The sequence below is a fragment of the Gadus morhua genome, chromosome 16 (assembly GCF_902167405.1).
Source record: "Gadus morhua chromosome 16, gadMor3.0, whole genome shotgun sequence".
Taxonomy (NCBI): domain Eukaryota; kingdom Metazoa; phylum Chordata; class Actinopteri; order Gadiformes; family Gadidae; genus Gadus; species Gadus morhua.
Genome location: NC_044063.1, coordinates 30266264 through 30284035, shown reverse-complemented (window position 1 = coordinate 30284035; position 17772 = coordinate 30266264). Strand labels below are relative to the sequence as shown.

Sequence of the window (17772 nt, the reverse complement as noted above, 5' to 3'; positions counted from 1 at the left end):
GCAATGAATGAATAAAGAACATTAAAACTTCGGAAGCAACAAACATTTATTTTGACAGATGTGGCCAAAGTTAGTACTTTACAACCTCGTTGATGACCAACATTTAGAAAAACATGTACCTTTAATTCAGCCTTGGGTGAAAGCATAGTGTATACTGAATGCATGTTGATGACGATACACCTCTTATAGGGGGTAACTACATTAGCACGACACCGGCTTCCTCCATCTTCTGCGCCAACTTTTTAAATAAATCACAGTTCTCGTTGTCTGACAGCGACAACAACACGACTACCGTCTCCTTCTACTTCTGGCTCAAGGCCCCCGGAAAAGATCTTGAGCATGCGCAGAATGCAAAATAAAATTCCAAATCGATTGACCGTAAACATATTAGGGCTTTGACTTTTACCCAAAAATCCTATTCGAAGTTCGTTTGTTTATTAATATTAATATTCGAATATATTCGAATATTTATTAATAATATTTTGACCATTAAATGCCTTCAGTAAGACCTGGGCTGAATCCGAATACTAAGTACATACTATTTCTGTTCAGTGTCTACTACTTGACCGTACTGCACTTGACAGTGTAGTACGGTCTACAGCTTAATTACTTACTTTACTTTTTTACTCTTTTTAATGTCTCTTTTTTTCGCCGCTTTCTACGACGTCTTTCTAAGCCGCTGTTGGTAGCATAGATATATATATTAACTAGATGCCTCGTCCGCGCTGCTGGCCAATGGAGTCGAAGGTCACCACTGGCGGCCATCTTACCACAGTATGCTGCTCAACCATAACATTGTGTTGGTAGTGATTCATGTACTTTTTAAACAACCATAACTTGCTCAATTTTCAACCGATTTTCAAACGGTTTGGTTTGTTATAATCGTCAGAGATGTAGTTATGACACTGCATACTTTTGATAGAATAATGAAAAATATAATCATGTTCTAAAATTGGTACAATATCATAACCACGTTAATAACGTTTGTAATAAACCAAACCGTTTGTAAATCGGTTGAAAATTGAGCAAGTTATGGTTGTTTAAAAAGTACATGAATCACTACCAACACAATGTTATGGCTGAGCAGCTTACTGTAGTAAGATGGCCGCCAGTGGTGACGTTCTAGACGCCGCCGTAGGGCATCTAGTTAATATATATATCTATGGTTGGTAGTGTCGGGTCAGCCATCTCTTCTTCGTTCGTTACCAGACTCCGGTTGCATTGTGGGATAGCGTAGTGACATACCGTTGTATACTGTGGCGGTAGTACGCATTCGGAAACGTTTTCCGTAGTACACAATGCGTAGTGAGCATTCGGACGCGCTATATTTGTGGCGTACTACAAAATGCATACTATAAGTATATATAGTATATTCGGATTCAGCCCTGGATTGGGCTTTGCGAGGTTTGTTTACCGGCGTTGCTATGGTTACCGGTCTTGCGTGTTCCAACAGTTTATTAGGTTTCTAACAAATCGCTGTCTAATCAATACTTCATTCACTGCCTCTTCCGTGGTCTTTACAATATTATGAATAGACTGCGTCGGGTTCTCCGACGTCTCTCCCTCTTGGCCTGCCCATAACAGCTTCGAATATTAAGGGCTGCCTAATATTCGTTCAAATTTTTTTTTCGAGTTCGGAGTCAAAGCCCTAAAACATATACACTTATGGCACTATTTTAACGGTCTGAAACGCTAGTGAGAAGCGCGAAACACAAGTTGCTTTGTGGGCGGATCTCTGGCGCTGTTGCTATTATACCGGCGGATAATTACTCTTGGGCCCCACGCCAATCTAAAATGGGTTGGTCTGAAGCCTATAGGTGTGTTTTGGGTGTAACATGCAACAAACCAAGGAGAGTGCCATCTCCCATCCCCTTTAAGATTCACTTCAAACTTCAAATAATAGGCCTGATTCACACATGGAATAGCGTTTTCTTCTACAACTTCAGAAACACTCAGTACATAATCCGATTAAAGCCATAGTTCAACTATGCTCCTCAATTGGACAACTGCAATTGTCCGGGTGTACATGGCGTGAGAAATCGATTCATTGGCCAAAGCATGAAATGCCCCGGTACGATAGGTGGCGCTGTACCCATTTCAACTAGTGGTAGTAGAGCCGACGGCTTACCTCTTTACGTCAGCAGCAACAACAAACTCAGGCGGCTGCGGCATTCGAGAAAGATCTTTCGCGATCGTATGCGGCGGCCGGAGGAGTCCGCATACGACCACGGGTCGGAACAAATGGAGCGTTGGAGAAATGACATGGACCCGAAGTGAACTGACAGCTGTCCCGCGTACGGCAACAATCCCATTCTCTCATTTGTCGCGTTGCAACTTGGACTTCAGAGAGTCAAAGCCAATGTTCCTTCCCCCAACAACCATAAACATACAGAAATAACTAAATATTTATATTTATGAAGGATATTTATCGATGGTGACAACAATTCGACTACCATCTCCTTCCGGCTCACGGCCCCCGGCTGCAAGATCACGAGCATGCTCAGAGTGCAAACTCCGATATGCGATACGATGCTGGTTTACATGCCGGTAGAAGGCCGACTATGAACGAGTTATCTAGGTGTTCTTATCCGATTTCTCTTGTTCGTTCATGTGGCGATATTTATGCGAAGAAGATCAGTTAAAGGTGTTTACATGCATCATACAATTCCTTTTGAGATCTTATTCGTTTATTTACCCGATTATGACTGTCTGCATGTATACGCACGAGTCTAAGTCGTCATGGAAATTTTGGCGAAGAGAACTTAACACATATATGATATGTGGTCCTGTGGCCGCAACTGTGGTCTATTTAATGATAAGCGTCAATACATTAACAAACATAGTTTCTTACCAGTATTGTTCACATTATCGTTATCGACTTTGTTTTCATAATATGCATGTGTCCCCCCGTTAATATAGATTGCCATCGACTGTATTATGCGTTACTTGTTTAGTTTTCCTGTGTTTAAACAGATGGGTGCACACAACCGCGCGCCAAGCATCACCTGCATTCATTCATTCTTTTACTCACTCACGGTAAAACTGTGTTTTACGGTAAAACTGTGTTTTAATATCAATCCTAAAAATGATGGGCTTGTACACAATGTCTGTCAAGAAAATATGGGTTTGCTGTACGGTGCAGATGCATTGTTTTAAAAGTACAACTTCTTTCCGCTTTATCAGCTGTTCTTTCCCAAATAATTTAACCAACGTTATAATTTACCCTAAAACCAGATTTTGTTTTGGAAGGCTGAGATATAGTCTGTTTTGCTTGAGTTTATTATAGTTATTATTATTATTAGACCGGTCCGCGCCCCCCCACCTCTAAGCGGCAGGCTCCAGCAGGAAAAGCTGGAGGCCGGAAAAGAGTGAGACAGGTAGCGCGCAAAAGTAAAAGTGGAACCGAGAGTGGTACGAGAGACAGAACGAGAGCAAGACAGACATTACGAGAGCGAGACAGCCATATCTTTCCCGACAATCCACTCTGTGCACGAACCCTTACATATGGTAATTAGTGCTGGCCCGAATTATTCGAATACTCGTTCGGAAAATTAATATTCGTAGCTTTGTTATTTTTTTTCACGTACGTGACGTTACCAGAGCGACGGAGGCAAACTATAAGCGTCAGCGACACCAAGCAGAGAAGCGAGAAAGGTGGAGGAAGAATAGATATCTTGTTTCCCTTTACTTTACAACACAACATTGTGTAATAAAAAGTAATACTTCCGAAATGCTAACCTTAGCTTAGTTGTTTGTTTACGTTCGCTGTACAGCGCCGCGCCAAACAACTGTAACTGGCATGCTGCAGAGCGTGAGCGTCTTGGGAATACCCGGTCAATATAATGGTTACAATATGGACACATAAGACAATCAATATTCTGTATTTGTTATGGATTTATTGTACAAATTACCTGAAAAGATGCACGTTCCAGGATGAATTGAAAAGCTACCGTAAGGGCTGAGATGGCAGAGGACAGCTGATTTGGAACGGAACAACAGCTGTTTGCTTTCACGGGGAAAAACTAAGGAACTTCAACCTACTTAGGCCTACTAATTAACGTTCAAAAGCTATTAAATCTTCAACAAAATATGCAGATACTGTCAAAATCGGTTCCAGGGAGTATATAGGGATTATTAATGTTGTTTTTGATGGTGTTTTTTTCTGAAACGAGTATTCGAATATTCGCTCGGAAAAACCCACGACTATTCAAAGACTGAAAAATGGTATTCGGGCCAGCCCTAATGGTAATTAAACATTAAAACACCTGCGGCTTATAGTCCAGTGTGGCTTATATATGTGCAAATCATTCAATTTAGCTGCTGCGGCTTATACTCCGGTGCGCCTTATAGTGCGTAAAATACGGTAATTTATCTGCATCGAGACAGAATCGTTCTAGCAAGAATTGCGATGCATCGAAGTATCGATTATTTTTCCCACCCCTAGCTGCAACGGCAATGGATGAGACCAGACATGTACTCAAAAGAGCACATTTCTGAAGCAGTAATTCTGGAACAGATGCTGCGAATGTTACTAAGACCTTAAGAACAGGACCCTGGCGATGCTGGCTCCCAGTATTTAAACGTTCGGCGAGGATTCAAGCCTCTGAAGCCTAACACAAGAGGGTTTCTTTCAGACGTAAGAGATTCCCGGCCAGAGCAGTGACAATAAAGGGGGTGGTCAAGGATAGGGTCAATCTGGGCTCATTAGAGGGCTCAGGGTCCAATTATTCGAAGGGCTTAATCTGGTTCATTGTCCGCAGCCAGGTCTTCAGTCAACCCCCAAGCTTTGGCCATGTTCCCCGTCCACCAGCAGAGGGAGCCGTCTCTTCTCATGCTAAAAATAGCTGTTCTTACTCCAATGGTCGACCTGTTAAGGCTTTGCCTGACACCAGTATCTCCTATCCCAATCCCTCATTAAACATTAAAATTGTGTCTCTGGGTAAACTTGACTATGTCCACTTTTTACAGTGTGTACACAGTGATCTTAAGAGCTATCCAGCCACTGATGTTACTTTCTGCATTGAAGACCAAGCTCCCCTTCTCAGAGTGGGAGTTGCTCAACATTTACATGACATCCGTATTCTTCAAGAGATGAGCCTGTGCTTGGTTAAGTCATCCGTGATTCAAAAGGCAAATCTGAGTTTCTTGTTCAGACTATTTGTGGCTTCCCTTGCATCCCTAAAATACCATTTCATGACAGCAGTCAGATATCTCCCTTGGTCTAGTATTTGAGTACCCTTATGCCGCTTTTCCACCGCACATGTAGCTCGACTCGACACGACACGACTCGACACGGTAGCAGCGCGGGTCCTTTTCCACCGCAAATAGTACCTCCGGGACGTGGGCGGGGTCGGCTGCGCGAAAGGGCCGTGACGTATTTTTGTACGCGACGCAAACAACACCTACGTAACCCACACATGGACAGAACCCACATAACAACAATGGAGAACATCGATGCGATGTTATTCGTGTTCGTATTATTAGCTGGCATGTTGAAGAAGTGGAATATGTTGGCTGTTACCAGCATGGTTGCCATGTCGCTCTCGTGACTTCGTCACACTCTCTGGCCAATCAGTGGCCGGCCGTCTGCCGACGTCACCTTTTAGCATCGGCTCAGCCGCTTGGAACCTAGAGCGAGGCGGTACTAGAAAAAGCAGCCACTTCAGGTACCAGATACCATGTTTTCGCGGTGGAAACGCAAAAAAGGCGAGCTGAGTCGAGTCGAGTCGAGTCGTGTCGAGCTGGTACCATGCAGTGGAAAAGCGGCAATAGAGTACCACTGTACGTTAATGGTGTCACTGAATATCGATTAGTTGCGTATTACAAGGATGTGAGTTCAGTACAGCATTTTTGGTCATAGTCATATTCAGTAGTGCCTAGGAACCACCTCTACTCCAAGTAAGCCAAATCCTGGACAGGATATGTGGTGCGTTGATCACCAAACTTAGAGGTTGATACATTTTTGGCAATTCACACTCCATCTCTCACAGCGAGTCAAGAGGTTGAAGAGGTTGGTTGTTGTTCCGTTCTGCTGAGGACTGGTCGCCGACATATTTTGCTCCTAATGCTAGTCTGAGCTTGGTCAGACTTCAGGGAGCCGAACTCTTTCCACATAACAATAGTGGTATGACCTTTCTTCTGAACAATTTCCTAATTTTCTTCCTCGCTCTCTGTTTCGCCTCCGCTCAGATGGCTTCTAAATAGTTGTAAGCTTCTCTGGTCATCATAAGGGGAAGTTGCCGGAAACATGTGTCCATCATATGCGCTTGTTTACTTGCTGTAAGATTGGCTGTATCATTGTTTTGTAGATAGAGAAAATCTGGCTAAGAAATAACTATAGAAAATAAATTAATAATTTTTTTTTATTTATCATCGTTATCCTGGAAAATTTTATCATGCATATTTTGGAGATAGATTTAATGGCCAACCATACTGTCCATTGATAATGTCTCTGCCTCCACCCTCTCCAGACCCACACCATCTTCTCCCTGCTGGGCTTGGACCACGCCTACGTGACCAGCATCGGACGGCTCATCGGGGTGGTTTCCCTCAAAGAGGTAAGGCTGCTCCTCACTCCACGTCCTGTTGACCAGTGACGCTGGAACTAATCGCAGGCGGATGGGGTTGATCCTTCAGGTGTGAAGCGTTGATTACATGCTAGCCGGCAGTGTGTCAGTGCGTTACAGGCTTTATTTGAACATCATGACTATATACAGTGTATATATATATATATATATATATATATATATATATATATATATATATATATATATATATATATTAGTGGTGGGCCGTTATCGGCGTTAACGTTAACGCGAAACTTTTATGGTGCGATAAAAAAAATATCGCCGTTAATCTATTTTCAAACACTTCCTTGTTCGGACCCATCACGTGACTGAACTAACCAATCAGAAGCTAGAATTTAGACTGAGGTAAACGTGAGGGAATCAGAGAGGCAGATTCAACCGAATATCCTGACTATGTAAATATGTAATAATTGTGTAACATAAATATGTAAATCATTAACTGACTAAAAATTGTCAGTACATTTATAGCAAATTAGCTCCAATATAAATTATATTAATTTATTCTACAACTTTCAAATATTTAACTTTTAAACCTTACATTATTATGGATTATTACACGGCTCTTCTCAATGCTGTAGACTGCTCCATTCACTTGCATGGGCCTTCCCAACGTTCAGCTGTCAATTATTTTTGTTTATGCTCCGTTCACTTGCATGGGCACTTCACAACTTCGGACGGTGAATTATATTTGATAAATCACAATTGCCCAGTATAATTGACCGCTGTCAAGGTAAGCAAACAGATTTTTTTCTAGATTAATTTTAGAATTAATCTAGATTAATCTAGATTAAAAAAATAATCTATGCCCACCACTAATATATATATATATATATATATATATAGTGTATCCTCTATGGACATCATATTTGTCTTGGCTGCAGAGGAAAGCTACAAAGTTGAGGTTTCTTTCTTTCTTTAGTTATTTATCTAATGCCGCGTTTCCACTGCAGGGTGCGGTACGGTTCGGTTCGCATCAGTCCGGTAGGGAGGGGGCGGGTATAGCCCCAGCTCAGTTCCGAGGTCGCGTTTCCACCGCCAACAGTACCCTTTGTGGTAGGCCGGATATCGATCGCCGCGGCAGCTACGTAAACATCGTAACATCATAGCAGCGCGACACAGTGTAGCCTGCTCAATAAAACAATGGAAAAGTTTTATGTTATTGTCGCGTTTTACATGTCGTGATTTACGCGACATGTTCATTGTAAAGAATAATACCTCGAGGCTACTGTTTGTTTGTTTTTATCCCCACGTCGCCCGGAAGTGACGATTCTGTCGACCAATCAATGGAGGGGGTGTGTAGCTCGAATTCTTCCGGCACCCCTTTCAGGCGGTCTCAGTACCCCAACGGAGGAGTACTGAAGACGAGGGCAAACGAGTACGGCTCAGTCCGGGTCATGCCCACTTTTGGCGGTGGAAACGCATCCGTACCGCACCTTTGCGAAATTGTCGATGACATACTGTGGGTCATGTTCATGTTGATGAACATGACCCACTATTTAGCAAATCGCTGTTGTCATTTCAAGGCCTCTTAAAGGGAGATACGAGTTCATGTGTGAACCCCTTTATACTAGTTTATTTTTGCAGCCCTTGTTCTCAGCCCAGTTATCCGCCTCCCAGTTAGCCCCTCCCCATACCCCCACACAGACACTGGGCCCTATTTTAACGGTCTGAAACGCAAGTGAAAAGCGCCAAATGCAAGTAGCTTTGTGGGCGATTCTATGGCGATGTTGCGATTTTACCGGCGGATAAATGACTCTTGCGCCCGGCGCAAATCTAAAAGGGTTGGTCTGAAGTAGCCTAATTACCCGTAGGTGTGGTTTGGGCGTAACTTGCAATAAACCAATGAGAGTGCCATCTCCATCCCCTTTAAGAGCCGTGAGCAGATTTGAATCTGAAGAGTTGATATTTTGACAGCGCGTTTGCAGTCTCCGATGAGACAGATGCATAACCACATGAATTTCAAACTTCAAATGGCTCAGTTTATGGCCAAATAATATGCCCTTATTCACACATGGCATTTTCTTCCACAACTTCAGAAATACTGAGTCGAAAATCGAAAAAAAATTTGGTGAAGAAAACTTAACACACATGATATGCGGTAACTGTGGTTCTATTTAATGATCTACGCATCGTTTCTACCAGTATTGTATGCATTATCATTATCGACTTGTGTTCCTAATATGCATGTGGTCCCCCCATTAATATACATGCCATGGACTGTATTATGCGTTACGTGTTTAGTTTGCGTGTGTTTTAAACAGATGGACGCACAGTCGCACACACACGTGCCCGCATTCATTCATTATTTTACACATACACACTCGCGCGCCCGCATTTATTCATTATTTTTAACACTCACTCGCGGTAAAACAATGTATTCTCACGATCAAATACTCATCAATCCTAAAAGTTATTGGCTGTACACGATGTGTGTGTCAAGAAAATATTTTTTTGTTGCACGTGTTTGCAGATGCTTTGATTTAAAAGTACAACTTATTACCGCTGTGACAGCTGTTCTTTCCATGTAATTTACCAAGAATGTGTGGCTAGGTAGATGAGAGAAGCAAAGTGTATGTGCGAGGTGCACAACAACATTATGAATGCGCCCTTAAAATAGCATCTGAACAACGCGCCACTGACTTAAAACCAGTATTTCCTGGTTTGTGGCGGAATTGTTTTCTGAAACTGCAAAGTAGCACCAGGGAACGTTTGCGCCACAACACACCTCCTCCTTTCGCCGAACCGCCCCTTGGGGCACAAGATCATTCCCTTTTTTACCGATGCGTTGGCAATGGAGGGAAAAGAACGCTCCTGCGCCAGTTGCAAACTAGCAACGACACATGCAATCAGTGTAGAAACTCAATTGCGCTGGATGCAAGATAGGGCCCACTTGGCTTTCATTTGTTCGAAGCCAAAGAGAAGGACGACAACTTAGAGAGGAGCAAATCACAGGGGAGGTTTTCTGCTCCAGCTCTGTGAGTCACGTGGGGCAGGCATAGCAAGGCATCTGAAAACAATACGAGCTGTATCATAGAGACATGAATCAGGTAAAAGATGTCAGCGTGGAGTGAAGAGCAGAGGTTTGTGGTAATAATGGTATCCATGGTGTAACTATGCGTGGTGGTGGTGCAGACATTATGGATTCTAGGTTTAAGTGTCCGGCACTCGAGTGATGCTAGGAAAGCCGGTGCGCTTGGAGCAGATGGGAGCGAGAGCTCTCGCTGCTTTGACAGGTTGATCCATCATCTGGAGCGCAGCGCTCGTAGGAAAGAGTACAACGACCATACGAAGCGCACGGTGATCAAAGAATCACAGACATCGATATCTACGGCAATTCCCTCTCCGTCACTCGCAGCGAGTCGAATCGAAAAAGCCTGGCGCACCTCCAAGAGGACGCAGGTTTTTGGTGAACAGCCTCTGAATCAAAGCACGCAATCAGGCAGGCCTAGACCAAGGATTGATTGATTAAATTCCCTGTAAAGACCTATGTGGCTCTCTTGTCTCTCTGCTGAAGCATCCTTTTGCTTCTTATCGCACTATTAACTCTCTCCAGCTCCGTTATCCCTCTCTCTCACGCTTCACGCTCTTCTGTGCTGTTTATCCAGCCGTGCCTCTTCATGTTTCCTCTAGAGTGGTTCTTTACTCCACGCTTGCCCTCTTTATCGTCTACTCTGTCCGCACCTCGTTTTAAAACCCCTCTTCCTCCCTCCTCCCCCCTCCCCATCTCTCCGGCTCCACTCCACTCATTCCCCTGTGAATTGGCCTCAGCATGTGGCCTGAATGCATTCTGTGTGTTTCCACCATGAAGCTGTTTTACTAAGAGCCACAGCCCCACCAGGGCAAGTCATGGTGTACATACGAGAGAAAGACATCAAGATACATATGTCTTGAGGAATAGAGGGTCCTTTGCATATGTTCGAAGGCAAAACCCTAGAGAGAGCCTCTACGAATAGTCAAATCTCCTAACGTTTATGCCTCCTTTCCTTAACTTTTGTGGAAAACGTCATCGGGTCAAGGAGAGATGAAAAGGTGCTTCCTTTCGAACATAGGAAAAGACAGCACTGTTTAAAATGAATTTGACCCCACTTTTCCTAACCGACGTCATTGCGTGTCGGCGGGTATTGCCGACCTCTAGCGTCTCTAGTGTGAAACTAAAATTTTCATCGTCAACAATGAGAATCACTTAGGTTGGACTTGGCCAACGGGAATATTTTAGGCCACTTGAATTCCAATTCACAAAAAAAGTTGCTAAACTTATGTTGATTTTGAAATTAACTGCCCCCAGTAGTCTTTCTTAAATGAAAGTTGGCATTTTATTTTCTTAGGGTGTATTTTATGTGCTTACTAACCAGCAATAAATAATAATAATATTCAAATAATATGTTTCTGGAATTGGTATCCATTGTTATCAATTGTATTTTCTTCTCTTCTATTCTTCTGCTTTACCGCGTCTCTCTTGCGTCTTCGCGTAGAGTCGGTAAACTTATATCATAAATATTGCCGCCGTAAAGGATTATGGGATACCACTATCTCCTTTCCTTTCGCAAAGGTTGCTTCAGGAGTAACCTATGCTAAAGGACGGTTAAAGGGAAGCATCGAGGCTCCTTTCCTAAGCATTTTTAGAATTCAAACCACCTTTCCTCCAAGCACTTCCGGGTCATCTCCATAGGAAAGGAAATTTCCTATGCAAAAAAGAGAATTCGTAGAGGCCCCGGCTGTGCGCATAATTGCCATGGTATCCATTTATAATAGCACCAGTTTTGCGTTGCCAATTTAAATGGTTGTGGAGTTAGAAAACATCCACCGCTCCGATTTCCGATTAAACGCCAGCGGTGTTCCGGATGAGCTCAGAGAGGATTGAATCCTGTTAAATTGGAATTGATTAATTAAACTTTACTGATTGGATCAATTTCCAGGATGTTGGCAAAGCATTCCACTAAAGATTGTTTTTTGTTCTCTCGCGTTGTCGACCTGTTCTGAATTTGGGCATTTGGCCATCAGTTGACATCCACTATATCCCGAACAAGTGTTGAGCAGCTCCCACAGCTGTATCTTGGATTGTCCAACACAAGTAAATGCATGGAAACGGCTCTAGCTAGGCAGCCCTCTCCAATAGGGCCCACAAACAAACACTCAACAACATTGAGATTTATTGAGGGACAAAATATATAGACTTTTTTTTTTTATACAAAAATGTAAATATACAGGATTATAGCCGTAGGCTAATTTCCATCCTTAGTCCCTGACTGGAAGATGGTCCCTAAATAAATTAAAAATAAAGCGAAATAAAACAAATCATAATATATAGTTGAACAGACACAAACTGTGTAAAACATCCTAATATACATAATAGACAGGGTTAACAGATCAGCGGCAGTGGACAAATTATAAATGATCACAGCTAGGGACCACATGTTTAATTTACCAAAAGCCTTTTTTTTTTTTTTTTTGGAAAATTAGTTAAGAGTTGGTAGTTATTGTCTGTTTATTTCATAGTGTTTTCCATATGTAGCAACTCAAGTTTCTTTAAAATCTGACAGTGATGATACATTTTCGGTTTTCTATCTAAAACTTTTATAGCTTGTTTATATGTTGACTCTTGGGACTTTAGAGTCGTCTTACAAGCTGAAGCATGTCATGCAATAGGTCATGTGAGACATGATCATTGCATCAAAGTATAACTGCTTCATTCGTCTCAGTGTTCAGAGCCCACTGCGCGTGCTCACAGACTTGGTAACTGAGACGTAAGAGAGACTGAGCACTATCTTCGTAAGTTAGAATTGTGTGCGAAGATAGCGGCTGCGTTTTAGGCAGTGTGATCATTTTGTATTGTATTGGGTGCAGAGCAATATTGTGTATAATACGTCGCAATGGTAAATTGAGGAATTTATTATTTTAACGGATTGGAGCCCAGCCATAGCATCACGTCCGATCAAAATGATGAGCTCCGTTCCTGATGGTTTTATGAATGGAGGTAGACGAGAACGGCAACCAAACACAAATCCTTTCTTTTTCATTTTCTAACATTCAGGAATTCTAACTGATTGCCGTTTAGTAAGTTCCTGAGTCCGTGAGCATGCTCAGTGATGTGTGAACACCGAGTCGGTTGTTGTTGAGTGTTTGTTATTGGGCTATATTGGCGATAGCTACCTAGCCAGGACAGTTTCCATGCACTTACTTGTGTTGGACCATCCAAGATACAGCTATAGGAGCTGCTCAACACCTGTTTGGGATATAGAGGATGTCAAATGATGGCCAAATGCCCAATTGCAGAGCAGGTCGCCAACGCGAGAGGAGTGTTGAGCAAAACTCATGGCTGATTACAAGTAACCCTCGGGTCATGGCAAACCACCCAAACCCTTTAACAACATTACTGATAAGTTAAACTCGCTACTGCCAATCAAATTAGAATCCAAATCTGCTTCCCCCTTGCTTTTGTGATCTCCTGTTTCAGCTGGGAATGGCTAAAAGTTCAAAACCTTGGTTTCATGGTTCATTTCCCAGATTAGGGAACCATTCAGCTCCGCGCATCATTCGTTCAGCGCATACTTTATGACTGAATATGTGATAAACATTAGCACTGTGGAGAAAACTCAAATTCTCAAACACACAGACCTGAAAAGAATCACAAAGACATTGCTTCTAACACAACCAAGATACAGCATCCAAATGAACCGCATTCACTTTTGGTGCCAGGGAAGTGAACTGGCTCTGAAAACGCATTGACTTGCGTATTTTGCGTGTCATAAACTGTCTTGTAGTTCACACCACCACAGGAGGTTATGCACTCAAGGTTCATCTACGTCTTAGTCCAGACCACATGGGGCCAAATTGAATAACGCTGTTCAATTGAAACATCGAGAGAGTTTGTGGTCCGATGAACTGAAGGTGCTACCAGAGGTCAAGGTCATATAGGAATGAATCCACTCACCTCTGAACCGTAATTGTCATCATGGTGTCAGTTCCATCTTGCTGATCTATTCCTGTCCGCAACGCTACTGATGTTTTACTGAGCTGTGAGATGTAGATTCTAACAACATGAGAGTTCAAAGCAATGCTGAGAGCAGACATGAACAGAAATAAGGAAAAGGCTATTAGACTGCTGAAAAGGCTACTATGGACTGAGAAGTATGGACTAATGCTGCGTTTTATTATCCATCCGTCTCGGAGGTCCGAGGATGTTGCCTAGCGACACGCACAAACACGCCCTTTTCCTCGGACGGCGAACTCGCCATCTCGGTTGAACTCAGTGGTGACCGAGCAAAATTCCGAGACAGAATTCAAGATGGCTGCGCCCAGTGTGACTTGAAGTATGAACTGTTTTCATTGTGCTTGGACCTTGCTTGGATATTGATAAAATACGGGAGGTCTACTACTTCCATCTAAAATCACAGGAACGGCTGCATGTAACGTCTCTCTCTCTCTCTCTCTCTCTCTCTCTCCCTCTCCCTCTCCCTCTCCCTCTACCTCTCTCTCTCTCCAGCTGCGTAAGGCCATCGAGGGCTCTGTGACGGTGAAGGGGACAAAGGTGCGCCCCCCGCTGGCCAGTTTCCGGGACAGCGGCACCAGCAGCAGTGAGAACGAGGCCACTGAGCTCCACAAGCTGTGGGACCGCCACAAGAGCATGTCGCTCCCCCGCGAGCACACCCAGTCCGACTCGGACGAGAAATCCCAATGACGGGCCCACTAAGAGGGGGAGAGGGAGCCAGCATCGACTGCTACCCTTGAAAGCTGCCGACACAAAAGCAGATAAAAATGAATCCTCAGGGTTTGGATCGATATGTAATTCTGGGAAATGGAGTCATCTTTTTTCTGCAGCTTGCCAGAGACCCCCCCCCCCCCCCCCCCCCCCCCCCCCTCCTGTGTCCCCCCTACTCTCTGTGTGTCTCCATCCCCCTCCTCTGTGGCCCAGGGCCTGTCCCGGTGAGGTAACCAGGGGTCTGGTCCTGACTACAGACACTTGACACTCTTCGGTGGGGGGGATTGACTACAGCCCAGATTGTGCCCTGCTCTCCACTGGAGCCACGAGACCCTGCTGGAGAGGACAAGGGAAGACTACGTAGGGAGTGTTAGTGACCAGGGGTGTATACAGGGTTAGAGTAGAAGTGGGGCGTCGTGGACTCAACTGAGGGAGGCCACCATCTGACCAGCCTGACGTCTGTCCGTCGGCCTCGTGACCAAACTCTGAAACCGTCCCCCCGTCTGAACAAGTCTTCCATTTGTGTTGCGAGGACAAACACAGAGTGAGTGTATGTATTGAGAGAATGGACGAGTGTGTGCATGTAGCAACACGGCTGTTTATAATAAGGTTTTTATTATTTTGTAATTCATTTGAACACGTTTTAGTCTTATTATTGTAGTTCTGTTTCACCAACCCGACAGTAGGTATGGCTGTAATCTTAGTGGTGTGGCCCCGTCCTGGTTCAGGCGACAAGGGGGGTCCGCCTTCACTTCCAGACCCTTATTAGTTCCATCGTGAAGCAGGCTGGTCAAAGGAAACAGCCTTCTCGTGTTAAAGTCTCTCTCATGTCTGGTTCCAATGTATGCATATGTACCTCCTACACACATACACACACAATCAGAGCTCTTAAGAAGCATCATAGAGCAGAGAGAGAGAGAGAGAGAGAGAGAGAGAGAGAGAGAGAGAGAGAGAGAGAGAGAGAGAGAGAGAGAGAGAGAGAGAGAGAGAGAGAGAGAGAGAGAGAGAGAGAGAGAGAGAGAGAGAGAGAGAGAGAGAGAGAGAGAGAGAGAGAGAGAGAGAGAGAGAGAGATCTATACCTATGTTTATATCAATAGATATACAGTAGTTTTATTTATATATATATATATATATATAAATCTCTTATATAGAGATAGGATATATATATATAACTATATACAGATATATCTATAGATATAGATAGATGGATATATTGATATATATTTCAATATAGATATCAATATATATGTACCAAGGCCCTGGCAGCGAAGCGGCTCTTTGGGTCCAAGAGAAGAGGCTGGATCTTCTAACATCACCATGCCAACCCTACCCCTGCTGTCCCAGTCCTCAGGTTTTCCTCCCCATGACGGCCATGTCTGTATGGGAGCTCTCAGCGGAGTGCCTGGCTGGAGGAGGGCTGGAGGGAGGGAGAGAGGAACCAGGAGTATAGCGCTCTTAATAATGGATGTGCAGGGCGCTGGGCTCCTCCTCAAACGCTGCTCATCCAGGGACAGGAGAAGGGCTCTCTCCTCTCGGCCTTATATCTCTCTCTCCCTATTTCGCTCTCCATTGCAGACCAGTACCTGACTTGAAGAGCTTTTAAAGTCTCAGATGGACTCTGTTTTCAATTAGCTCGGATCTTTTCTTGTTTTTGATGGAATGGGTGAAGACGTCTTATCAGCCCTGATATGTTGCTATGAGGCCTTAAACCACACAACACACATGCACAAAATATCTATGTAGACGTGCTCATCACGAAATGCAGGGACATGTGAGACAGCATGGCTTCAGCATGTAGCGCTGCATGTGACTCAAGAGGCTGCAAGATCCTCTCTATGGTTTCAGAAAGTATGACCAGAAGAACGATGAGCTACATCAGCCCCAGTGTGTGTGTGGGGGGGGGGGGGGGGAGGGGGAGCTCTGGACACTGAGGTGCATGTCGGGGTGACAAGTAGTACCTCCATTGAGCTTCTCAGCATGAGACTGCTCTCAGACTGAGTCTGCGCTCAGAGTTAGACCGCTCTCACAGTGAGACTGCCATCAGAGTGAGACTGCTCTCACAGTGAAACTGTTCTCCGAGTGAGTGTGCTCTCACAGTGAGACTGTTCTCCGAGTGAGTGTGCTCTCACAGTGAGACTGCTCTCTGAGGGAGACCTCTCTCACAGTGAGACTGCTCTCACAGTGAAACTGTTCTCCGAGTGAGTGTGCTCTCAGAGTGCGACAGCTCTCTTAGTGAGAATGCTCTCAAAGTGAGACTGCTCTCACAGTGGGACTGCCCTCAGAGTGAGTCTTCAGTTAGCCCGCTCCACGCGGTCTGACAGGCATTGATCAGTGTCTGGCCCCTTGGCTTGGGAAGAAAATATTTATCAATTTAATATATATATATTTAACACAATTAATTGTAATATAAGATCCTAATTTAATGTCTTAACAGATTCAATGTGTTTTTTTGTCTAATTTTCTCATTTTTTGTCAATTTTTTGTCTCAAAAATTGTTTTTGATGCCGTGTTCGAAATTCCTGTCGTGTATAGGGCAAATTAACCTAGAGCAAAGATGTCCACTTCCTGGAGCTGTAACATAAATAGTATTGATACTATTAATAATACTGTCGTTATGATATTGACGGCGCCGTGGTGCGTCGAGTGGAAGGAACTGTTGAGCTGTATGGGGTCTGTCTGTGTACACTCCAAGTGCCTCTTCATTAGCTGGGCTGCCTCTTCCTCTTTTTTTTATATTGTTGTCGTTAGCAGGGATTAGCAATCACAATGCTCGTTCTATAGTCTTGCATGTGAGCATTTTGACAAGGCACACACATGCACACTCACTCACTCTTCTTTCTGTTTTCTCAAACCCACACACTCTTACACACATACACTTAAGATAATGTGTCAGCGCCACATTGCAATTATGCACGATCTCCATGGCAACATATCACCCACTCCCCACATCATTCCCTCCGCGCTCGCCCCTCTGCAGAGATCCACTGGCATGATTCAATTCTCCTCAATGGCCCTTCTCCGGTTGATGTTCATCGGTCTGTGATCTCTCTCTTTCGTCAACATTTCAACTGTAAAATGACACATGGCATATTTGTGATATTTATTAATCAATGAGTTGAATTTGTGATTCGATTGTTTCCTTCCATTCTATGATTTTCCTTTTTGTGGTATGCGGTATTAGAAATACATTTGTGCAATAATAAATGTAACCCAATTTAAATTGATAATTGAAAATGACTGCAATATACCTTTTTTTTTAACGAAACCTGAAAAGTGTATAAAAATAAAATACATTTTAGGTGAGGAGATCCGAGGTGTGTGTGTGTGTGTGTGTGTGTGTGTGTGTGTGTGTGTGTGTGTGTGTGTGTGTGTGTGTGTGTGTGTGTGTGTGTGTGTGTGTGTGTGTGTGTGTGTGTGTGTGTGTGTGTGTGTGTTCATGTGGGTGTGTGTGCGTGCGTGTGGGGTTGTGTGTGTGTTGTCTCCGTT

General features: G+C 43.8%; 1 protein-coding gene across 8 annotated transcripts in view; it reads left to right on the top strand.

Annotated features, from left to right (window-relative positions):
• The window catches only part of clcn2b (chloride channel, voltage-sensitive 2b), a 112748-nt gene extending 97516 nt beyond the window's left edge, over positions 1–15232 (top strand). For all 8 annotated transcript variants that reach the window (XM_030380634.1, XM_030380630.1, XM_030380631.1 and 5 more), the window contains 2 exons: positions 6471–6557; positions 14071–15232. In XM_030380634.1, the coding sequence (XP_030236494.1) occupies positions 6471–6557; positions 14071–14265 (282 nt within the window). In that variant the 3' untranslated portion in view covers positions 14266–15232. The remainder of the gene's footprint in view (positions 1–6470; positions 6558–14070) is intronic.
• The last annotated feature ends 2540 nt before the right edge of the window (positions 15233–17772 follow it).